General features: G+C 35.0%; 3 protein-coding genes across 4 annotated transcripts; 1 reads left to right on the top strand and 2 right to left on the bottom strand.

Moving 5' to 3' along the window:
• Window positions 1–356: 356 nt before the first annotated feature.
• Window positions 357–5491, bottom strand: LOC114748772 (lysM domain-containing GPI-anchored protein 1-like). Its single transcript, XM_028937228.1, has 5 exons — window positions 4477–5491; window positions 1934–2048; window positions 1629–1790; window positions 791–822; window positions 357–666 (listed from the first exon to the last, which is right to left on the bottom strand). The coding sequence occupies exons 1-5, from the start codon at window positions 5123–5125 to the stop codon at window positions 488–490; spliced, it is 1137 nt and encodes a 378-aa protein (XP_028793061.1). The 5' UTR covers window positions 5126–5491; the 3' UTR covers window positions 357–487.
• Window positions 5492–7389: 1898 nt separating this feature from the next.
• LOC114748773 (carbon catabolite repressor protein 4 homolog 5-like) lies at window positions 7390–12566 on the top strand. Of its 2 annotated transcripts, none has more exons than XM_028937230.1 (14): window positions 7390–7935; window positions 8206–8333; window positions 8606–8671; window positions 8763–8815; window positions 9155–9236; window positions 9797–9843; window positions 10164–10251; window positions 10513–10605; window positions 10708–10740; window positions 10991–11088; window positions 11256–11388; window positions 11524–11609; window positions 11688–11772; window positions 11847–12566. In XM_028937230.1, exons 1-14 carry the CDS (start codon window positions 7632–7634, stop codon window positions 11922–11924), a joined length of 1374 nt encoding a protein of 457 aa, XP_028793063.1. In that variant the 5' UTR covers window positions 7390–7631; the 3' UTR covers window positions 11925–12566. The 2 variants fall into 2 exon arrangements, with proteins under 2 accessions (XP_028793063.1, XP_028793062.1); XM_028937229.1 differs by having other exon boundaries at window positions 8206–8369.
• A 1191-nt stretch (window positions 12567–13757) lies between these two features.
• LOC114748767 (ethylene-responsive transcription factor ERF010-like) lies at window positions 13758–14579 on the bottom strand. Its single transcript, XM_028937221.1, has one exon. The coding sequence runs from the start codon at window positions 14577–14579 to the stop codon at window positions 13758–13760; it is 822 nt and encodes a 273-aa protein (XP_028793054.1).
• Window positions 14580–15395: the final 816 nt, after the last annotated feature.

The raw sequence follows: 15395 nt of genomic DNA, 5'->3' as shown, positions 1-15395 counted from the left end.
TTAATTAAAACATAATAACTTTCAACAATATGCTTTACAATATGTCCAACATTAAGGTCATGTTTAGTATGAAGTAATGAAAATGACAGGTAAAAATTGTGATTGGGATTACGTGGTATTTTCCAATTTCATATGCGGGTTTGTCAAGTCACAAGTAACCACTCATTCTAAACACTATAACCCCAATCATCATCTCTTATTCTCAACATCGCATATCAAATGGGATCTAAATATGAGCCATGCGCTTGGAGGATAGTTTTCATAGACCTGAAGTTATCTTTTGTATTTACATTCTATTTGAACCGAAGCACCATGTCTAAATGGTGATAATGAGCCATCTGTTGTAATCAATACCTGCCGGCTGCCACTTGTACAATTAGGCATACACTTTTGGGACAGTCATTGTACTCACTAATAATTAATAAATATACAATATCCTTGGAAACTAAAGCCGATAATAATAAATGTAATTTCATTGATCGATTAATCACAGGAAACAAATCCAAAGTAGTAATAGGAGCAACTCCATTGAAACTTGAGCCGTGTGCATGGAAGCATCAGAAACAGGACTAGGTGAAGGATATGGAGAAAGTGCCCCAAATGGCATTATTGCGGGATTTAAACTTATGGATGGCCAAGGAGATGCCGCATTATAAGTCAAATTTTCTGCATAAAAATTGATATTTAAATAGCCATAATCAGAAATTCTGAAACCTCTCTTGATGATATTACACGTACACACACACATGAAGATGATACATATGTCTATATATATCATGAGTGAACTTACCGGGGCACTTGAGATAAGAAGATTTCGACACACTGCAATAATACAATCAACACACAAATTAGCTCTAATATAATATTGTTATAACATAATCTCAAATTTCATTGGGTTGTTTTCTTGGTTGAGTTGTTGGAGTGATGCAATATACTACCTCCTGTTCTAATTATAAGACTCCATTTATATTATTCCTCCGGTTCTTAATATAAGATCTAATTGTTAAATTGATTTTGGTCCTAAATATAAGATCTATTTCTCATATTTATCAATTTTTTTAAATTACTTTTACGGATATTTCTTCAACCATAATGAAGTAGAAGATGGGAGAAGGATATTAAGGAAGATGATTATAGTGTTTTAGAAAAAACATGTTATATTTTTTATAATTAACTAACTTAACTAAATTTTTTAATCTAATCAAATTAGTTAATATTAAGGACTGGATGAGTATTATTTATCAATTACACAGCATGCACTTTAATTTATATACGACTTCTGGTTCTAATTATAAAATCTCGTTTATAAACTATATTGTTACTGGTCCTTATCACAGTTCAATCCCGTTTTAAGTTTTAGTCATTCAAATTATGAGTGATCCCTATAGTTTTCATAAAAATTTTGTTCGAGTTTAGATTTAGAGATCAAGATCAAAACTCATTAAAAGAATAGAAACCATTAGTTAAACTAAAAACTCATTAAAATAATAGGAACCATTAGTTAAACTAAGATAAAAAAATAATGAAACTATAAGGACTAAAATTAATAATTTAAGATTACAGAAATCAAAACTAAAGTTTATTCAGAGACTATGAAAAATAACAATGTGTATTAGGCAGGACGGTACCTTCTGAGAATCTTGCCGCCTCTATGGCCACGATAAAGACACTGAGTGACATTGCAGCCAGGTTTGAAATAAGTGACATGTTGGTCGCCAATTACAAGATTGGATTCTTTGCACTGTAAGTTGAAGCAAGGAACTGGTAGACCAGATGGGTAACATTGCAGCCTATAGATATATACATGCCACAAAGAGAAGGCAATCATAAAACATATGTACGTCCAACTTTTAATATAAGATCTAGTTAAAACATTTAATGAGTAAAAACATGGAAACTAAAGTGGAATATATATATGTATGTATGTAATGACCTGAGATCAGTGGGGTTACAGGAGCATTTGATGCAGCGAGAGGCAGTGAGAGCGTAGGAGCCATTAGGGACGATGAGAGACTCGTTGTACCAATTCAGTGTTGCTGAAGAACATGCTGCAAATGCAAACCACGGTACAAGTCTACACCATATAATTACATATGAATCTACGTGTACTTCATCAAAACATTAATTCACTATAATAAACTCCTTTATTGTAATAGACTAGTCATATTTATATTTGTTTTTACAATAATATTATGATAATCTTTTTTTTTAAATGTAACTTAGTACAGTATAGTTATATAACATGAAAATAAAATTCAGAGATGTCTTCGGTAAAGTTGTTATTAGCTTAATTATTCTAGTCATTTCATATAGAAGCTTGATAGTTATATACTCCTCCGGTCCTTATTATAAGACCCCATTTGACTTTTTATTTGGTCCTAATTATAAGACCCTAATCCATTTTGTCTATTATATTTATGCATTTTTTTCCAAGATAATCCTTCTAATAATGATAGTTTTAGCCAATATACTTAATTAGCAAAGATATTTTAGGAATGACAACACTTATTTATTATAAATAACCAACTTAACTTACTTCCTTAATCTCCTCAAATAAGTCAATTGGGTCTTATAATTAGGACCGGAGGAGTAATTTATAATTTATTTTGTTTTTTTATAAGATATTTTGTACTCTTCCGGTTCTTAATAAGACTTAATTAACTAATTTAAGTAGATAAATGATGCTAGTTAAATTAGTTAATATGACATGTTTTTTTCTACACCATCCTTAGTGTTTTTCTCAATTCTTTCATTTACTCTCCTACTTGATTATTGTTAAGAGAATATCAATGAGATTAATTTTAAAAAAATTAATAAATATATAAAATAAATCTTACATGTAAAATAATACTCTTCCGGTCCTAAATATAAAACCCTTTTACACACTAATATAAGAGTCTTATATTTAGGACCGGAGGAGTATCAACTTACTATTTAGATTCTGCGTTAAGTACCCAAGGAATGTGATGCTAGGAAGAAGTTTTTTTTTTTTTATACAAAGGAAGAAGTTTTAATGCGTCAATGGTTGTCAGTTTTGTTTTTTAAGTAGAAATGGTTGTCAGGTTTTTTGGACCGAATGATAGTAGATTATTTGGTCGGAGAAAAAAGGATAGTAGAGTCAAGACCACATTAACTATTCAGTCCAAAAAATAAAAGTCCACATTAACTAAACTTGACCGAAATTCTATAACGACCAGTGAGGAGAGAGTTTTTTTTATCCTCGTAAGAAGCAGTAAAATCAATTATTAAACAGTGCCTTTAAACTTATCTGGCATTTTTGTAAATTTCAAATACTCATTTAAATTTTCAATATTTCAGGAGAATTTAATTGGGAAAATTCTAAAAAAATAATTGTTGAAATCAATATTGGATAATACACTCGTAAAAAAAATAACTACACTCGAAAACAAATAACAACACATTTTTATAGTAATTTTTTATTTAAAATTTTAAAATTTACTAGTCATTTTTAGAGATTTTCCTAATTTAATTCTCTTTTTCTCAAAATTATTTATATTTTTGCAATAGATTTTATAGCCATGTAGATCCAAAGGCCAGAGTCCCCACCACCCCATGCACATCTGCAGGTCTGCAACAACTCTTCCAATTTCGGCTTCAAGTGCTCAACCCCCCAAACTACGTTTTATTAATTCTATATTTAATACTCCTCCGGTCTTAATTATAAGACCCAATTGATTTATTTGAGGAGATTAAGAAAGTAAGTTAAGTTGGTTATTTATAATAAATAAGTGTTGTCATTCCTAAAATATCCTTGCTAATTAAGTATATTGGCTAAAACTATCATTATTAGAAGAATTATCTTGGAAAAAAATGCATAAATATAAGAGACAAAATGGATTGGGTCTTATAATTAGGACCAAATAAAAAGTCAAATTGGGTCTTATAATAAGGACCGGAGGAGTATAAAAGTTAGTTAACTAATTTAAATAAATTAAAAAATTAGTTAAATCAGTTATTTATAATAAATGTGTGGTCTTCTCTAAAATATCCTTACGAATCAAATGAATTAATTAGAACTACTATTACTACAAGAACTAACTAAGAAAAAATAGATAAATATAAGAGATAAAATATATTTTTTATATTTAAGATCAAAATAAAAATCAAACTAACTCTTATATTTAGAACCGAAAAATAGTAGTAATTTTGATTTTATATTCTAAATAAATTCTAATAAGTAATAATAATAACTATTTTCTGTTCTGATAAATTCTAGTATTATATTTAGGCCAAAAATATATTTTAAAATTGGACCAGCCATGAGGCCATGAGAAGGCAATGACAATGCCCGAATGCAGCAAGCATTTAAACTCTTGCCCTTATTTCTTCTAATTTCCTTTTTTGCCGTTATATTTCTTATACTTTTTTCTTTATTAAAAAATTCTTGCTGCAGAAGACACCGTACCCACAAAAAAGAAAGTACCCAAAATGACAAAAGACAAAGTACAAACCAACCTGCAATGGGAACGGCAATGATATCTCCCGGTTCGACGGTGGCGTGACCCAATCCATTGATAGCTTCCAAATCCGACACTGTCGTTTTGGAACCCGACGCTATGCTCCTTAAGCTCTCTCCCTCTCTCACCACATACGACATATAGACTGTCGTTTCGCCGTTCCTCACGTTACTCAAGCACGTGCACGGCAACGGTATCACCAACCTCCCTCCGTTCGTTAAACGATTCGTCGCATTGATGCTGTTCACCGTCGCTAACTGGTCCGCGCTCACCAGCCCGCCGAATCCCTCCGATATGGTCTCCAGTGTGTCCGATGCTTGCACCGTGTAGTTCGTGGACATAGATCTTCGGATTCCGTCTACGCAAGGGCACGACGTGGGGATCTTCACGACGGATTTGGATCTGATGATCTGATCGGAGAGTTTCTGTGATATCGGGAAGATGGAATTAGCCGCGAGGACGTCGGAGACATTGACCTGGAAGCGCGAGGCGATTTCAGAGAGCTTGGAGTCCCAGGGAACGACGAAGGAGAGAAGAGAAAAGCAGGAGTCTGAGGAAGAGCAGGGTTCGATGATGGATTTTGTTTGAACGAGGCAGATAATGCTGAAGAGCGCAAGTCCCAAGAGAAACTGGATATGGCTCCTCATGTTTGTTTATTTGGCGAGAATGTGGAGGAAAAAAGAGATCACGGTGAGTGTTTGATGATTGTTCTTATTTCCTGTGAGTAAATTTGAGGAAGACTGGGTAGGTAGATATGCACATGGATATGCTGGTGAATTTTTGGAAGCTTGTGTGCATAGAATGTTTCTGGTTTGAAGAGACGATGAGTGATGATATAGCATGCAAGAATGGGATTCTGGTAGTGAGTAATTGCTAGCAACCTACCAGTCATTTAAGATGAGATAGATTATAGAACCTGCATTTACGCAAAACAATTCGAGCTAGTCACATTACTAAGTTTACTGTTACTGGGGCATAAGAAACTGTGACTGTAGTTTATCAAGGACAGACAAAACCCACCTCTGGCAATCATAGACCAGACTGATTTTCAAGTTGGACATTCATAGATTTTCTCATTTGAAAATTTGATTTCAATGAAGGCTGATATATTAGCTTTGTATAGTTTTCATTTGATTCCTAGTTAGATTGGACAATGGTATGGTAAAATAGTATAGAATTGACTGATTTTGGGAATCGCCCAGATCAACCAAGGACAAAACCCCCCAGTTTAAAAGGGGGAAAAATGACAAAACCCTCCATTTTGGAAATCATGGACTAGACTGATTTTCAGTACGAATGAATAACTGGTTTTCAAGTTGAACATTCATCGATTTCCTCGGTTTAAAATTTTGATTTTTAGGCCTATATGCTAATGGTACTATTTTTGTCCGATACTTGGTGTTAGATATAGGTTAGATAATTACCTGTTTAGATAATAATCTGTCCAACTATTGTACATCCCAATTTTATTGAGAGATCATATAATATCTATTCTGCATTTTTTTTACATTTATAAACTTGAATGCAGAGAATGTATTTGAATGAAAAATCCGAAAAGGTAAATCATGAATGAGTGTGAGCATGTTATATGTAACTCCGCACAAATTTGCATTTTCTTGTGCTGCCCTTTCTTCAAATGCATTGATACATAATTAGGGAAAATCCAACTTACATAATAACATGATTCAATATGTGTGCGTGTCTTACTTTAATTGTAGTTAACAATTAAAAGTGTAAAGCATAGGATATTATTGAGATTCATGAATCATGACAGAAGGATTTAGTGAGAAATTATTTGCAATGACACACCTATGGAACTTTGTAATAATTCTCCCTATCATTTATAATTTTATAATTTTACAGAAATCTTTTCCAATAAAAAAAATTTGGTAAGCAAGGACAGGTGCAAAGGGGGGGCCTCTTAAAGAGAGGCAGAGGGTGACCAGACGGGGATATGGCCCCCCCCTTTCCCAAATAGACAATGCAGAAAATAGGGAAGAAGGCGAGATCTGAGATGAGTCGAAGATTTTGTTATTTTAAGGCTGAAAGGATAGAGAAGAAGAGAGGGATGAAGATGGACGGTGTAGAGAAAGAAGCATTCCAAACGAAAAGAAGATGCATTTCTTGTAACTTTATTGCATTTCAAGTAAATTTGGGTGAAAAGTCAGTTTAAAATCTTAAACATGCAAGGAGTAATTGGTATGATAAAAAATATATATATATATGTAATGAAACAACGTCATTTCCCAACTTTTAAAAACTATTATACGGCTAATCCCATGAAAAATATTATTTAAGTGAAAAAAATATCTCGTTAATTTGCCTCCCAAATCATAATGAGAGTAAGCATCTTATATGAACGCAACAATTAAGCATGTTCATTGTCAGTCACAGCAGAAAACAGAATGTTAACAGAGTCCGGAGCCAAATTGCTTCATTAAGTATTATAGTACTTTAGAATACCAATTCCACCTTATGAGATATTTTAATGGCAAAAATGCACTTTAACAATGCTTTTAAATATGCATAAATATCTCATTTACCAAAATTTTTTTCTTTGTTATATTTTTTTTTGCCAGAGTTTTTTTCCTTCAAAAAAAATTATAATGAGATCCAAAAAAAAATATTATAAAATAAGTCTAAAAAATTATCATTTCTTATCTTGAAATTTGTTATTACAGGTTGTTTAGATTATTATTTAGGTTTTTTAGTAATTATTTTTTCCCTGTTATAATATACTTTGCATTTTTCATTAAAACATCGACCAAGAAAATTTATTAAAAATAGTAACGATCCAGTTATTTTTTTTAATCAAAGTAAAATTACACACACTTTTGGGTAATTTCTAAAATATTTATTTTATATAATTGGAAGCATTATTTACTGTCAACGACCCTAATTGTGGACTCTTGACCAACGTCGGAGCTCGCCGTGCCTGTGAACTTCATCTCGTGCCACCGTGGACCTCATCGGGAAGCCTGAAGAGATAGGGGCTTTTCATTGAGAAAAAGAATCACCGCAATAGCATTGGCTTTGAAACCAAGGAATTGCAATCGGGGAACCTGGTGTCCTTCCTATGTTTCTGTGACCGTTCGACAAGATTAGAAGTTAAATTATCCTAATTCGGAGTCATTATCCTATTATAGCGGCAGGATGACGAATCCCAATCGCGAAAGGCCAAAACCGGAAATTTCAAACGCCAGTCATTTGGCGAAGCGGAGGATGTCTTCTCAAATGGAATCTTCTAGCACTCACATGAAGAAGCGGCGGTTGTTCCTGAAGTCGGAGCCTGTAACCCGAAACCCTAGGCCTAATCGGAGCTTGCACACTTCGAATCAATTCAAAGCCTTCCGTTCTTCCTCTCGAGGTCGTAGAAAGAAAATGGCAAGAAAATCCAATAACGAGGTGTCTTCTCGGAGATGGGTTTTTTCTTCCGAAGATCATTTTAACAATAAGGGTAAGGAATCGACAGATAGCTTTTTGGAAGAAAAAATTGGAGGATAAGTGCGTGAATTCTGATTTCCTCTTAAACGTTGCCTCTGGATTTATGTTCACGTACTGCGTTGAAAGTGAAGAGGGAAAAGGGAGAGTTAGTGCTGTGTGATTGACATTTTAAGATAAACACTAGAGGATGCGTGGCAATATATTGATGAGATTGTATCGGGTAGTGGTACTATTTTATGTTGATCCGGTGATCTTTCTTCTCAACCCTTTCCTTTTCTTGCAGATAAGATTGTGGTTGTGTCATACAATATCCTCGGTGTTGAAAATGCGTTAAAGCATCCGGATTTGTATTCTAATATCCCACATCGTTTTTTGGAGTGGGACCGTCGGAAATTACTTATACGTGAGGAGGTTTATAACTACAATGCTGGCATAATATGTTTCCAGGTAGTTTATTATCAGCATCTGTTTTGCACGGCATGCTGTACATGTTAGAATTTCAACATCTCACTACCCGCAAGAAGCTTAGAAAAATTAAAAATGGAATTAACAGACATCAGCATAGTTGACTTTTCTTCCCTATTGTATCTATGAAGATCTATGTTATTGTTGATACATAATAGAATAGGATCGATTCTTGTTTATCAAAGACTGCATCCTGATGACCTTCTATATGGCTTCAGGAGGTTGATCGCTTTGATAACTTGGATAATCTTCTCCAAAATGATGGCTTTAAAGGTGTTTACAAGGTATTATACGGTAGTGTTTGTGTAAACATCAATTTTTTATGGTCCAAAATGAGTTTATTAGCTCACATGGATTAGCATTATTAATCATCAGGCTCGCACAGGGGAAGCATATGACGGGTGTGCTGTATTCTGGAAAGACAAATTGTGGGTTTCCATTACCCCTAAGTGATTAATGTTGCTAAGTTTTTGCTTATTCTACTAACTCGTCCTGTATATAACATTTCCTACCCTTTTTTTCTCTTTCTGGTAATTACCATTGCCTAATCTTTGCCAATGAATACTGGGCAGACAGGCAGTCTAAATATCCTTCTATATTTTAATGTGGGTGGAAATAAAAATGTACTAATTCTGGCACATAGTATATACGGGCATTCCTTCTCATGTTATTTGTGTATCATATTCTTCTTTGTTTGCTTCTCTATTGCTATTGTTTGCCCTCTCTGTCACTTTGCTAATTCAGGCTAGGCCATATTTTGAAAACAGATTTACCCTTTTGCATGAAGAAGACATAGAGTTCCAACAGTTTGGCCTTCGTAACAATGTTGCCCAGCTTTGCATTTTTGAGGTATTTAGGATTTGATTCATTATTAATTTTGGTTTCTCTTATCTCTGTTATGGGTTTGATCTGTTCTCTTATTGACACAATCTATGTGATCACATTATTACACTAATTTACCAATATTTCCCATAACTTAGTTTGCTGCTTCTAGTAACATAATTATGTCTAGCAGTCCTTAGTGCAAGTGGTGTGCTATTCTTGTCATATATCGGTTTGATGTTTTGCTCTAGTGCTGAGGTTTGTATGATGTGATATTTATAAAAGTGGTGTAGACTGCAGATGCGGAAATTTTATTGCCTCTTTTTACCAATTCTGCATTTGATTAATTGTGTGAAAATGGATTTAAAACTTAAGATCAGGCATTTCTGCTAAACTGGTCTACATTTGGTGACCATTTTCTCCCAGTTTTCCCCATAGCTTCATTCCACCATCTTGTTCCTGGTATTGCTTTTTTCCCTGCACTGTAGCCATGCTAATATGTTTTCTTGTCAGCTGTTCCTTTATGTAGCATGGTTAGTTTTCTTATTTTTATTATTTATCACTCTATATTTCCATCTATTGGGCAGGTGAACCATGATACGTTGGAATCTGATGTATGCAGCCCAACAGCATTGTGAGTTTTGCATCTCTTAAATCAGCTGCATAGTGAATCAATCATCAATTGTCTAATATGTCATTTCATATATGTATTGCTTGGTGTAATTTTATTTAGGTATCTTTTAGTGGTGATGATGAAGTGGCCCAAACCTTGGAAAGTGTTTACTATATGCTGCATCCTCATCTGGTTTTTTAAGTGGAAAATCTTGCCTTAACAATAACTTGCCCACATATACATGGACAGACATTGTATCTTTTGTAAATGAAAGAGCCTTGCTGAATCACTAATTCTTTGTGTATGTTCTCCTTGTTTCTTGAACTTCCATTTACATCTAGGACACCATTTACAAGAAATAGAAGATTTTTAGTAGGAAATATACATGTGCTGTTCAACCCAAATCGAGGAGACATCAAGCTGGGCCAGGTACTTGTCTGATTTTTGCAGCGGCTGGGGTTGCATTACACTTACATTTAACATCTAGGCATTTCGTTTGTGCTTGTGATTCTTTCTGTGTAAAAACCTTTTTCCCCTCGGTCGGGAGTGGTACTAATGATTTTTCCTTCAAATTGTGTCTGACTGTTTCCTTTGTTTTTAGAAGAGAATATTGGTAATTGCCTTTAGTTAATCAAATTTCCCATTTATTTTATTGATCCTGCTAATTTTCCATGGGACCTGATGATTTAGGTCAGACTTTTTGTTGATAAAGCTTACAAGCTATCCCAAGAATGGGACAACATTCCTGTTATTCTTGCTGGCGATTTAAATAGTGTTCCACAAGTAAGATTTTGTGTGTGTACTTTTTTGTTGAGAAACTTCAGATTTGAGGCTCTAGGCTATTACTTGATCGCTAATATTTCCTTGTTGCTATTGCTTGATTAGAGTGCGATATATGAATTCCTGGCTTCTTCCAAGGTGAATCCCAAATCTCCTCTCCGTGGTATATTTTCAAGAGTCTATGCAATAACTTCTTTAGTATTTTAACAGAAATTTGTTCATATGAATAGCTTCCAATTAAGCAATTCGTTCATCATACTTGCCAGGAAAAAAAATTCAGTAATCTGTTTTCTGTTGCCCCCTCCCCTTAGGGCAATCACATAAACACTCGCTGTATAGCCTCTTATTGAGTTTCAGCATACTGAAGCTACCGTCCCACTCGTTGCAGTTGGACATCCAATTGTATAATCGCAGGAATATGTCAGGACAGCTTGAAGCCTCGTCTAGCTGTAGAGTTTTCAGACCTGAAGTTGGTTATGAAGCCAGGTTGTTTTCAAATCCATATCAAGTCCTTTACTTTGAACAAATCTGTGATGCAAAGCAATCACACAGGGTTTGTGCTTAGTAGTAAGGTTTGGGGTCATTATCTGTGGCTCATGTGTGTGTGTTTTATGTATTCTGTAATTAATTATCTGGTTGTGCATCTGGTGCAGCATTTCAATGTCTGTTCGGAGGCAACTGGGATATAGATGGAGTAAGGAAGAATTAGGACTTGCAACTGGTGCAGCAGGAGTCACTCATCTACGGAGTCATCTAAAGCTCCAAAGTGCATATGCCGGTGTTCCTGTATGGTGTTTTGATCTGCTAATTACATTTCTCCTCTTGGCAAATTTTGCACGGCACTTAGTTGTCTGGGCTGCATTTCCATTTCAGCCCATACTGGCTGTTCTTGTATAAATCCTATGTACTTACTGCTGACAGGGAAACAATAAAACAAGGGATGACACTGGGGAACCGTTGGCAACATCGTACCACTCCAAGTTCATGGGAACTGTTGATTATATCTGGTTGTTCTTTAGTTTACTAATTTGCACTCAAATTGTTTGCCTTCATGAATCGTGGTTAATGATGTCATTTATTAACAGGCATACAAAGGAATTTGTCCCAGTCAGAGTTCTTGAAACCTTGCCCATTGATATTTTAAGAAGAACCAAAGGACTTCCCAGTGAGGTACCACTCTTAAAGCCAAGCCTTGTATCCATATTGGATTCTTAGTGTATTCATGACTATTTTTGGTTCTGCAGAAATGGGGAAGTGACCATCTTGCTCTTGTATGTGAGTTTGCTTTCGCAAGCAACGAAGATCGATCCCAATTTGCTTGAGTAAGATATTCCAATATTGTGCTGGATGTACAAACTTTTGAGGTGATCGACAAGATGCCAGCATCGAGGAACTCAGAGAACTGTTGTCACCAATGATCACTTTAAAACCAATGATCAATGCTCAGTTTCTTACCCTTCCTGGTCCTCTTAATCTCTCTCTCTGCTCATTGCTAGCACTGCAAAGGCCCATCATGAGCATAAATTTATCGTTGCCGAGGATGTACAAACTCCCTTAAAAGTATGCTGCGTGAAAGTCCTTTTGAAACTCATTGAACAAAATCGGCACAAGTGAATGCTTCAGATATCCGCTTTTGCCGAGAAGCATTAGTATATCTCGAGGTATTACAAAGGCTCAGAGGCACTGAAGCCGTTATACATTCCAGTTCCTTGTAACATGCGGAAACAACTTTGATTCTTTGAAGTTGTATAAGCTTATCCCATTTGATTAGAGAAGTTAGTCTCATATGGTGCGGTACTTTTATGTGTTCATGTAATAGCATTCTCTTAAAGTTGTATCAGACCATAAAGATGTTGCCTACTGTATGATAGGACGGAATTCTTGCCAATTTCTTATCAGCGAGTGACGCTATTTACAAAAAGGGAATTGAGAAGTTAATGAGAAGGGAAAAGCTTTCTTTTGTAGATAGAGGATTTTTTTGGGGAAAAAAGTCAGTATACTAATTTCTAAACACAATAAAAATGGTTTTCTTCGCATTTAACTGTTTTTCACATGCCAAACATAGCCTTAAAGTAAAACAGCAGTTGCCCATACGCTCTTATGATCCACCAAGCACAAACAATTTAAAAAAAAAAAAAAAAGAGTAAACGTATTTGTATTCGATTTCACGATATGTACGGTATTGGCATTAATACACGCATCGTGCGTATCACATAGTCCATTGTTTGTAACTTTGTATTATTATATTTTTTGTCAAAATATTTTGATGACTTCAAATTTAAAAGAAAAACTTTAATAACAGTAATAATTAGAATAAGTAGGAACATAAGAAGTAAATATGATACAATGGCCGAAGACTATATGGTCTAGTGGCACTCCATATGCCACCAGTGGCATCAGATTTGATGTTTAATTACTAGTTACTCTTTTTAATCCTTATTATAAGTTTTAAATAACTAATTTATGAATAACAAATAATTAGTTAAAATAATAAATATATTTGAAATATAGTTTGTTTTCAAATAAACCCCTAAAATAAATAAGAAAAAGGATGGGAAAAAATGTATTAAGAAATGTGATGAAAAAGAAATAATTAAAAATAACATTAGAAAAAATACATTAAATATTAAGACAAAGTAAAATTAAAACTTATAAAATAGACCATATATTTTTTCAATTTTAAAACTTATAAATAAGATCTGAGAGGATATTAATCAGGCATGCATTGCATGCCGTTCAAATTCCCAAAAAAAAAAAAAGTCTTAATGAAGGCATTCTTTTTCCCGCCTTCACAAAAATGAAGTGGATATTTTATAAAGAAGGCATTCGTGTTCCCCCCGTCACAAAAGCGAATCTTAACCTCTGGGACAAAAACTAATCTCAACGTCAGGTAACTGTTTACGAAAACATTTTTCTCGCCATGCCTGCATGATCCCTTTCTGTAGAGCCAACTCAAAGCAAAAGAAGACAGTTTGGAAAAGTGAAGTGAAAAAATAATAATAATAATGACAAGAAGCAAGCAGAGAGCAATAGAACAGTAGGCATCCTTCTCGATCTAATGGAGTCCGGCAACATATATACAATTTGTCTGCAAATTAAAAAAAAAAACAAACATTTTCATCTCATAACATTTAATTCTGCAAAACATAGCTCATTCATTCCCAAGGCCATTCATCATCATTGAGAGCTTCATCAATCCAATCTAACTCTACATTATCACTAGAATCACTCCCAGCAGACTGAACACCTGTTCTCCCTTCACCCTCTTCTTCTTCTGCTTCCTCCTTATTATCATCGCAGATCAAACCTCCATTAGCACCATCATCATCATTATTATCATTAACGTCCAAATTATTGTCAGATTCACCACCAAACACCATTCCTCTAACCTCCAGTAATGGCACAATTGGCTCCTCTAACAAGTGCTGAATGTACCCTTCTTCTTCATAATACTGTTCTACATTCACAGAACCATCACTCTCATCACTACCCATTGAATTATTATTATTATTATTATTAGAAGTGACGTCAAGCACAGATGATGGAGATGGACGGGACAGCAAGCTTTCAAATTCCTTCCTCTTCTCCTCATAAGCCAAAGAAGCTTCTTCCACAGTATTGTATGTTCCCAGCCACATTCGGACCCTTCGAAATGGGTCCCGGATCTCCGCAACGTATGTCCCCCATTTACGACGTCGCACCCCTCTCGGTAAGCCTGACGATTTCCGCTTCCTCCGGCTGGTGCTGGTGGCAGAACTGGGACCCGCTTTCAGGTTTCCTCCGCATGATCTGATAGGAACAAGAATCTCCTTCACGAATCGCTTGCAGCCATTGATCATCACAGATTCACCCTCTTCTTCGCTTGAACAATCCGTAGCATATGGGTCTGTGAATGTGATTCGAACTCTTCTCATAAAGTTCGACTTCTTTGCTCTTTCTCGTTGGGGCTTTAGAACTTTTCTGGGCGAGCCTGTCATTTTGAGCTAAACCCAGAATCCAAAACAAAAGTAAAGAGAAAGAAAATCTAAGCACGCAGAACAATGGAGGAAAAAGGAAGAAGATCAGAAGAGACAGTTTTCTGATGAGTATCAAAAGAAACCCAAAACTCTACAGAGAATTATGGGTGGTGATATTTTGTGATGTGAAACCCAGAAACATCCGAAACCATCAATGGAGGCCCTGCATGAGGAACGAAATGAATGACATATTTCAGGGCGAGAGCGGAAGGTGATAAAAAGAAGAACCTTGAACTCTTCAAAAACCAATGATAATAATGTGGACGATGATGTCCCTCTCAGTAATAATAAATCATAGTAAAAAGGTGAGTGCATGTACCGTTTAGGTGTGAGTGTGATGATAAACGTTGGAGAGAACGGTTTCCTTTGGCCGCATTTCAGAATGTCAGAATGTCAACGAACAGCGACGAACGAGGGCAGGGCTGCTTTGAGACTGCCCCAGTAGGTACCCAGCTCACACTCTATATTTGCCGCGTAACTCGCCTTTCTCGAGAAACTCAAAGAAAATACATGGAAAGTAGAAATTGTCATAAATTATTTCAATGCAAATAAAAAAAAAACCGAAAGATAAAGGAAACCATGAAACATTTTTTATGAAATAACAATAATAGCAACCAAGAGAGGTTATATTTATATTTTTTGGCCTCAGCTTCTCATATGTTTTAAACTTCCAGAGAAAAATGTGCAAGATCAACCGAAAAATTTTATTAAGAAGAGAATGTTTGTATGAATAGAATTATCTATCTATTTATATCTGTGTAATATAAAAACTCTAAC

The sequence above is a fragment of the Neltuma alba genome, unplaced genomic scaffold, assembly GCF_004799145.2.
Source record: "Neltuma alba isolate B1F8T4 unplaced genomic scaffold, ASM479914v2 tig00005813_pilon, whole genome shotgun sequence".
Lineage (NCBI taxonomy): Eukaryota > Viridiplantae > Streptophyta > Magnoliopsida > Fabales > Fabaceae > Neltuma > Neltuma alba.
This window is presented reverse-complemented; position numbering and strand designations above follow the sequence as displayed.